This window comes from Canis aureus, unplaced genomic scaffold (assembly GCF_053574225.1).
Source record: "Canis aureus isolate CA01 unplaced genomic scaffold, VMU_Caureus_v.1.0 NW_027326476.1_RagTag, whole genome shotgun sequence".
Classification (NCBI taxonomy): domain Eukaryota; kingdom Metazoa; phylum Chordata; class Mammalia; order Carnivora; family Canidae; genus Canis; species Canis aureus.
Window position 1 is genome coordinate 408,216 of NW_027554417.1, and position 8,539 is coordinate 416,754.

Here is an 8,539-nt window from a genome sequence, read left to right on the forward strand (position 1 = left end):
CCTCCCCCTTGCAGCCTCAGCTCGCCAATCACGTGTCCTAGCCTGTCGCCTCCCGACCCAGGACCCTCTTCCGCGCCCTGGGCCTGACCTTCAGGTTCGTCATGAAGCGAAGCATGCGCAGATCTTGCTCACTGATCACGGCTGACAGCTGGGGGTGGTTCCCAAACTGCTTTAGGTCAAGGAGCCTTCCGGGGCTGGAGATGCGAGAGCTACAACAACACCGCAGGCCCGCACAGCAGCGTGGCCCTGGCGCCCCTGCCCTCCCGCCGGCTCCCGGGCCATCCGCACAGGCTGCACCGAGCACGGCCCGCTGGGCCTCGGGCTGCTGCCCATGTGCGCGCTGCCACGGGACGGGAGCTGTGTATCCCGAGACACGCCCCTCCCCGCACCCCGTCCACCGCACATGCCTGTGGCCCCACGGCAAGGCACAGTGGGCTGCTCCCGGGACGGCGCACGTCCCTGGCTCTGGGCGACCAGGTCAGAGGTGGGCACACGCAGCCCCCTGGCTGCAGCAGTGTGCCGAGGCGAAAAGGGGCTTTGCGGGGAGCCGCGGCCAGTGCGGAGACCCTGCTGCCACTCCCACGTGTGACCCGGACCGCATGTCGTCCCGCGCACTTGACACTCGCTGCCTCTGGGGACGATCCAGCCCAGGAGGAGCCCACCCTCAAGCGGGCTCCCAAGGCTGTGGCGATCACCGGGGCATGAGCGTCGTCGCCACTCCCACCCCGGGACGGGCGGGGAGCGTTCACCAATGCTGTCCGAGGGATGCCCATACCCCACAGCGCCCCTGCCCTCCTCACGGCCCGCTTGGCTCCGGCCCCCCCACCTCCAGCCCCCCACGTCCCCCCCACCCCCGTCACCTTGGGGTCCTTGCCCCACAGCAGCAAGGATACAGCCTTGGCCCAGAAGCCACGGATGCCCTGCATGTGGGCGCTTCGCTGTTGCAGGCGATGGTGCCTTCTCTGACCCAGCCTGAGCTGGAACGGAGCAAAGGAGCGCCTGCCTCTTCCATTGGTGGGCTCCATGTCTGCCCGCAGCGCCTCGAGAGCCTCCAGCGGGCACTCCAACGGACTCGGCCCTGCCTCTGGATGCTCTGACCCTTGCTGCTGCTCTTGCAGCTCCCTGGCGCCTTCCTCTCCCTGGCCCTCCTCCATGGCCTCCTCCGGCTTATGTGCCTCTTCCTGAAGATTCGCCTCCTCCTCCAGCATGTACTCCGTCTCAGACATGACGGCCTCCTCCTCAGCCTCCCCCTCTTCCTCGTGAGCCATCGCCACATCCTCGGCGTCGTCCTGCTCGGAGTCATCGTCCACCTCAGGCCTGTCGTCTTCAGTCTCCTCGTCGTCGTCAGTCCCGGTCTCCTCATCAGATTCCTCGGGGTCAGTCTTCATCTCATCGGCCTCCTGGTCGTCCGCTTCAAACTGCGTGCCCTGCTCAGATTCCTCCCCCGAGTCCTCCTCATGCTCACACTCCTCCTCCTCTCCCACCGCCTGAGACTCCCCCTCCCTCTGCCCCTCTTCCTCTGCCTCCTCACGGTTGTCAGCCGCCGCCCCGTCTACGACCTCGACCAGCACCATGGCGTCTTCCACCGCCAGCACCAACTCCACAAGCAGCGGGGCCTGCTCGGTCTCCCTCCCGGCGCTGGCTTCATGCACACGCTCCTGCACGGTCCCAACGCCTAGGGACTGCAGCGTCCCCTCATCCCTCGGGGTGCCTACGTCCCCGCGGGCCCCGGCTGCCTGAAGTCTCCATTGCAGCACGAAGCAGGGCCAGGATGCCGGGGCAAGCCCGGCTTCCCGGGACCCCGTCTCGCTCTCCATGGGGCCCCGGCCCGGTTCCCAACGCCCCCCCGCCCCCCCCGCCACGGGCCTGTAGGGAGCTGGGCCGCTGTGAGGGAAGGCGCTGGAGGTCCGAGTCCGCGAGTCCCCGCAGTGGCCCGGCTCGTGGCTGGCGGAAATACGCCCCCTAGGGCCGCCGCCGGGAGGCGCGGGCGAGAAGGCGGCGCAGGCGCAGAGCGGCTCCTGGCCTGCCGCCTGCTGCCAGGCACCTGTGCCCTGACTCACCGGGAGCTCCACCCCCGGGAGTGGAGTTACGTGCCGGACCTTGGCCCCAAGGAAGGCCCTGCCAATCAGGGGCAAGGCGGTGGGAGGGGCTCTGGGCGGTCCCGCCCTCCCACGACTAGCCCTGAGCCAGGGAGTCCAGGAGACCGAGCAGCCGCCTCGGCGGAGGTCGGGTCGGTGTCCTCCAGCCCCCGTCCGTGTCTCTGGCCATTTTCCTGGCCGACATCTGCCAGACGATGCCCAGGAGATCCCCGAGAGCGTGCCGCCCACTGCGTCCTGGGGCACCACCTGCCGGCACCGGAGCCTTTACATCCAGGAGGTCTCTTGAGGATGTGAAGAGCCAGAAAGAGTGTCACTCCCACTTTGCAGTTAAGAAGGAGAGCCGAAAACAAAGCCTTTGAATTCACAATTTGTCACTAACTCGTGAGGGATTTGAGGTTGCAGGGCAACCACGCGCGCGTCCTAAAGCCCGAGGAAAAGACGGGAGCTCTGGCTTACTTGGAGAGGACAACAGGCAGATGATGGTGACTAGAATTCATCCAGGGGAGTGTTCACTTGCAAGACAGTGAATCCCATGATGACCACAAAACCTGGGGAAGTCTGAAACATCTTGAGGGCTTTTCTCGCCTCGACCTTACAAGATGCATCACAGACAGCATTGGACAGAGTCCTTGCCGTGGAAAGTTCCCTTGACGGTGCACACCAGGAGCAAAGGAACAGCAGCCACCACGAGAGGAGCCGGAGCAAGGCTCAGATCATGACCCCTATTATCCATATTGAATAACATCCTTCCGTCTGGGCCGAAAGATAAATAGCGCACTGAAACTTAGGGCATTGGTGAAAATGTGTTGTTGTTGGAGAAAAGGAAGAGATTTTGTAAAAAAATCTATTCAGCGGGAGGGACAGGCATGAGTGCCGTTGTTGGAGGAACGTTGGAGGAAGAATCAGGAGACTTCTCAGTCCAGAGCCTTGAGAGCTGACCACGCTGTCTGCCTGGGAGGCACAGAGCAGGGTATGACGTGATCAATTTCCCATCCCTGGCGTTTTTGCCCAAAAAGAGAGCACAACTCCTATCTACACACGAGAAAGCATCAGATACAAGTGAACTGAGAGACAGTCTACACTTATCGGTTGCTAGTATTCTTCAAAATTGTCAACATCTTCAACAATTAGGAAAGACAAAAGAAGTGTCACGGAAACGAAAGCCATGTGACAACTAAGTGTAATGTGCTATCACACACAGGTGTCCAGCGGAAGAAGCACCTTCCTTGGAAAACCTGGCGGAATCTGAGTGCCGTCTGTAGTTTAGTCCTAGTGTACACATGTGGGTCTCTTCGTTTTTATCATTGGAGCGTGGTCAGGAGATGTTCACCTCTGAGGGAGACGGATGAAGGGTGTACAGAAACTTTCTGCACTGCGTTTACAAGTCTGTACTTTGAAAATCATCCCGACCATATGCAGTACCTTGTGGTCTCAGCTATGTATTTCAAGGGTTTGGGTTGATTCTGCCTTGCATTTTTTTATGTTTTATAGAGGGTGGCTGTTCAGGTTACCTGCTCTTTCTCTGTTGTTGGAAATAAAAGCACTCATCTACCAAAAAATGAATGAATGAATGAATGAATGAATGAATGAATGAATGAATGGAAAAATCAATCAATGAATCAATGAATCAGTCAGTCAATCAATCGAGGAAGTCTGGCCGGAGGCAGGCGGCAGGCCATGCAGGAGCCCTTCCTTACTAGGCCTGGGGGAGGGCCCCGCATTCACTGGGCGGTGCCCCGGCCCCTGCGCCACGCTGTGCGGTTGTGTATCCCTCCTGGACCTGCACGATGGGGCAGGCAGTCCTAAGTGAGCCAGGTAGGATCTGGCTCCCACGGACACAGTCCCCCATCCACCACAGGCTCTCCTGCCACTCACCACCCTCAGCCACACAGCCAGGGTGGTGTGGAGTGTGCGGACCTTCAGGGGGATCGGGGGCCAGACCTCGTGCGCTCTGCGAGGTCTGCTGAGTCCCTGAGGCCTCTATGCTCCCTGCCCCTCCTTGACTGGAACCATATGGGACGCCTCGGGCCGCCACCAAACAAGTAGTGCACCCCGTTGCAACAGTACAGGCACTGGGTCCCGAAAGGAAAGAATTGGGGTCTCCTTCAGAGGCAGACGGACTCAGACGCCCAGCTCATCTTGGTTATTTTTATTTACTCAAATTCTCGTTCGTTTGTTTATTGATTGATTGATTGATTGATTGATTAGTGAGATGCATACACACAAACACAAACACACACAGGATCTTGTGTTTCTAACTTTTAATGAAAGTTACATGGCTCCTGGAGCCCCATCATGTGTCTGACGTGTCAGCACCACAGCGTCGTCCTCAGTGATCTCCTCTGCAGGAGAGCCGTGTTGACCGCTGGCATCCATCTGTATGTGTGCGACGGCTGTGGACAAGTGTGCCGTCGCCTCATATTCATCTCGGCATCTTGAAGCTCCCTGGCAGGGACAGAAACACCCAGGGCCTCAGGTACACGCAGAGACACAGACAGCCAGGCGGCCATGACACAAGTCTGTATGGTCTCTGGGCCAAGGGGCCGACGCACGAGTGATTCTCGGCCTGGCTCCAATGGCTATGATTCTCCTGGCCCCCGCAGCGCCCCCGCCCCGAGCACGGGGGGTTCTGCCTTTAGGTTTCCTCCACGCACGCGCCCACGGAATTCAAACTCGTGCTCCTTAATGTCGGCATGCTGGCCAGGGTTCTCTGTGTGCCTTTTGGGCGGCGGAGGGGACGCCAATGGAGACCGAGGGGATCGCTGCAGTGATTCCACCCCCGCCTAGCGCCTCGTTGCAAAGTTTCGCCTACGCACGGTGTCAAGGGCGGCAGGGACACCTTGGCCGTGCCCACACGTCTGGCGGTACTCGGGCACCGGAGGACGGGGTTCAGGGCCCCGCCAGGACCATTCGCACAGGCGGTGCGGCTCGGCTGGCTTTGTTTCTCTGGCACGGCTCATTGCAATGACAGAGCCCTTTCCCAATGTCTTGAGCTTCCCCAGGCACGAGCCCTTTGGCACGGCCCTTCCCCAGCCTCCCGGGTTCAGGGGGATGATGCCAACTTGACCTGGGGTCACTCCCCGTCAGGGCCACCCGCAGCCTCAGTGTGTCAGCCAAAGTCCCCCGAGATCCCCCCTTTCCACGCCCACACCCTCGGCTCCTCACCTGTCCTCCTGTGGCTTCCCTCTCCCGGCGCCTTCTTCCTCTCGTAGTACTTGAGGACATTGGGCCACAGGTCATCCATGATGAGCTGGCAGGAAAGAGAGAGCGGGACTCACATCCCCACCCGGAGCAGCTGGGGGACCCAGCGAGCTCACTGACCCAGTCTGTCACAGGGCCCCACCTCAGCGATCCTGCCTGACCCGGCAAGGTGGTGGCCACAGAACCAGTTGAAGAAGTTAAGGCCGTTGTCGTGGGTCTGGCGGCGGTAGGCCTCCCGTTCGTAGTGCTGCGACCACTGGATGGGAGTGGAGTGCGACGCTCTGTAGCCTGCAGGGCAACCGGCACGTGAGACGGTGCTGCACGGTGAACCCGGTTCCACCGTCCACCCGCCGCTTCCAGGCAGGCCTGCAGGCCGGCAGGCAGGCAGGCAGGCAGGCCGGCAGGCAGTCATGCCGAGCTGTCTTACCAGCAGCACTGACGACATACTCCTTCACGAGGACTTCGTTCTGGAAGTAGGAGTTCTTGCCAAAGAACAGCAGGATCCTGCGGCAGGCACTGGGAAAGGTGACTTCCTGCACCTGCCGACAAATGGGGGACACGGGGACGGGGTTGGGGGTTCCCGGGGAGCGTGGTGACACCTCTGTGCTGAGGCCTCCCCCTTGCAGCCTCAGCTCGCCAATCACGTGTCCTAGCCTGTCGCCTCCCGACCCAGGACCCTCTTCCGCGCCCTGGGCCTGACCTTCAGGTTCGTCATGAAGCGAAGCATGCGCAGATCTTGCTCACTGATCACGGCTGACAGCTGGGGGTGGTTCCCAAACTGCTTTAGGTCAAGGAGCCTTCCGGGGCTGGAGATGCGAGAGCTACAACAACACCGCAGGCCCGCACAGCAGCGTGGCCCTGGCGCCCCTGCCCTCCCGCCGGCTCCCGGGCCATCCGCACAGGCTGCACCGAGCACGGCCCGCTGGGCCTCGGGCTGCTGCCCATGTGCGCGCTGCCACGGGACGGGAGCTGTGTATCCCGAGACACGCCCCTCCCCGCACCCCGTCCACCGCACATGCCTGTGGCCCCACGGCAAGGCACAGTGGGCTGCTCCCGGGACGGCGCACGTCCCTGGCTCTGGGCGACCAGGTCAGAGGTGGGCACACGCAGCCCCCTGGCTGCAGCAGTGTGCCGAGGCGAAAAGGGGCTTTGCGGGGAGCCGCGGCCAGTGCGGAGACCCTGCTGCCACTCCCACGTGTGACCCGGACCGCATGTCGTCCCGCGCACTTGACACTCGCTGCCTCTGGGGACGATCCAGCCCAGGAGGAGCCCACCCTCAAGCGGGCTCCCAAGGCTGTGGCGATCACCGGGGCATGAGCGTCGTCGCCACTCCCACCCCGGGACGGGCGGGGAGCGTTCACCAATGCTGTCCGAGGGATGCCCATACCCCACAGCGCCCCTGCCCTCCTCACGGCCCGCTTGGCTCCGGCCCCCCCACCCCCAGCCCCCCACGTCCCCCCCACCCCCGTCACCTTGGGGTCCTTGCCCCACAGCAGCAAGGATACAGCCTTGGCCCAGAAGCCACGGATGCCCTGCATGTGGGCGCTTCGCTGTTGCAGGCGATGGTGCCTTCTCTGACCCAGCCTGAGCTGGAACGGAGCAAAGGAGCGCCTGCCTCTTCCATTGGTGGGCTCCATGTCTGCCCGCAGCGCCTCGAGAGCCTCCAGCGGGCACTCCAACGGACTCGGCCCTGCCTCTGGATGCTCTGACCCTTGCTGCTGCTCTTGCAGCTCCCTGGCGCCTTCCTCTCCCTGGCCCTCCTCCATGGCCTCCTCCGGCTTATGTGCCTCTTCCTGAAGATTCGCCTCCTCCTCCAGCATGTACTCCGTCTCAGACATGACGGCCTCCTCCTCAGCCTCCCCCTCTTCCTCGTGAGCCATCGCCACATCCTCGGCGTCGTCCTGCTCGGAGTCATCGTCCACCTCAGGCCTGTCGTCTTCAGTCTCCTCGTCGTCGTCAGTCCCGGTCTCCTCATCAGATTCCTCGGGGTCAGTCTTCATCTCATCGGCCTCCTGGTCGTCCGCTTCAAACTGCGTGCCCTGCTCAGATTCCTCCCCCGAGTCCTCCTCATGCTCACACTCCTCCTCCTCTCCCACCGCCTGAGACTCCCCCTCCCTCTGCCCCTCTTCCTCTGCCTCCTCACGGTTGTCAGCCGCCGCCCCGTCTACGACCTCGACCAGCACCATGGCGTCTTCCACCGCCAGCACCAACTCCACAAGCAGCGGGGCCTGCTCGGTCTCCCTCCCGGCGCTGGCTTCATGCACACGCTCCTGCACGGTCCCAACGCCTAGGGACTGCAGCGTCCCCTCATCCCTCGGGGTGCCTACGTCCCCGCGGGCCCCGGCTGCCTGAAGTCTCCATTGCAGCACGAAGCAGGGCCAGGATGCCGGGGCAAGCCCGGCTTCCCGGGACCCCGTCTCGCTCTCCATGGGGCCCCGGCCCGGTTCCCAACGCCCCCCCGCCCCCCCCGCCACGGGCCTGTAGGGAGCTGGGCCGCTGTGAGGGAAGGCGCTGGAGGTCCGAGTCCGCGAGTCCCCGCAGTGGCCCGGCTCGTGGCTGGCGGAAATACGCCCCCTAGGGCCGCCGCCGGGAGGCGCGGGCGAGAAGGCGGCGCAGGCGCAGAGCGGCTCCTGGCCTGCCGCCTGCTGCCAGGCACCTGTGCCCTGACTCACCGGGAGCTCCACCCCCGGGAGTGGAGTTACGTGCCGGACCTTGGCCCCAAGGAAGGCCCTGCCAATCAGGGGCAAGGCGGTGGGAGGGGCTCTGGGCGGTCCCGCCCTCCCACGACTAGCCCTGAGCCAGGGAGTCCAGGAGACCGAGCAGCCGCCTCGGCGGAGGTCGGGTCGGTGTCCTCCAGCCCCCGTCCGTGTCTCTGGCCATTTTCCTGGCCGACATCTGCCAGACGATGCCCAGGAGATCCCCGAGAGCGTGCCGCCCACTGCGTCCTGGGGCACCACCTGCCGGCACCGGAGCCTTTACATCCAGGAGGTCTCTTGAGGATGTGAAGAGCCAGAAAGAGTGTCACTCCCACTTTGCAGTTAAGAAGGAGAGCCGAAAACAAAGCCTTTGAATTCACAATTTGTCACTAACTCGTGAGGGATTTGAGGTTGCAGGGCAACCACGCGCGCGTCCTAAAGCCCGAGGAAAAGACGGGAGCTCTGGCTTACTTGGAGAGGACAACAGGCAGATGATGGTGACTAGAATTCATCCAGGGGAGTGTTCACTTGCAAGACAGTGAA

At 62.8% G+C, this 8,539-nt stretch overlaps 1 protein-coding gene across 1 annotated transcript; it reads right to left on the minus strand.

The window, feature by feature from the left end:
* Nucleotides 1–4,521: 4,521 nt before the first annotated feature.
* LOC144309520 (testis-specific Y-encoded protein 3-like) lies at nucleotides 4,522–7,292 on the minus strand. The gene is made up of 6 exons (XM_077890602.1): nucleotides 6,806–7,292; nucleotides 6,001–6,078; nucleotides 5,728–5,839; nucleotides 5,443–5,588; nucleotides 5,265–5,349; nucleotides 4,522–4,544 (listed from the first exon to the last, which is right to left on the minus strand). Exons 1-6 carry the CDS (start codon nucleotides 7,178–7,180, stop codon nucleotides 4,522–4,524), a joined length of 819 nt encoding a protein of 272 aa, XP_077746728.1. The 5' UTR covers nucleotides 7,181–7,292.
* Between the last annotated feature and the right edge of the window lie 1,247 nt (nucleotides 7,293–8,539).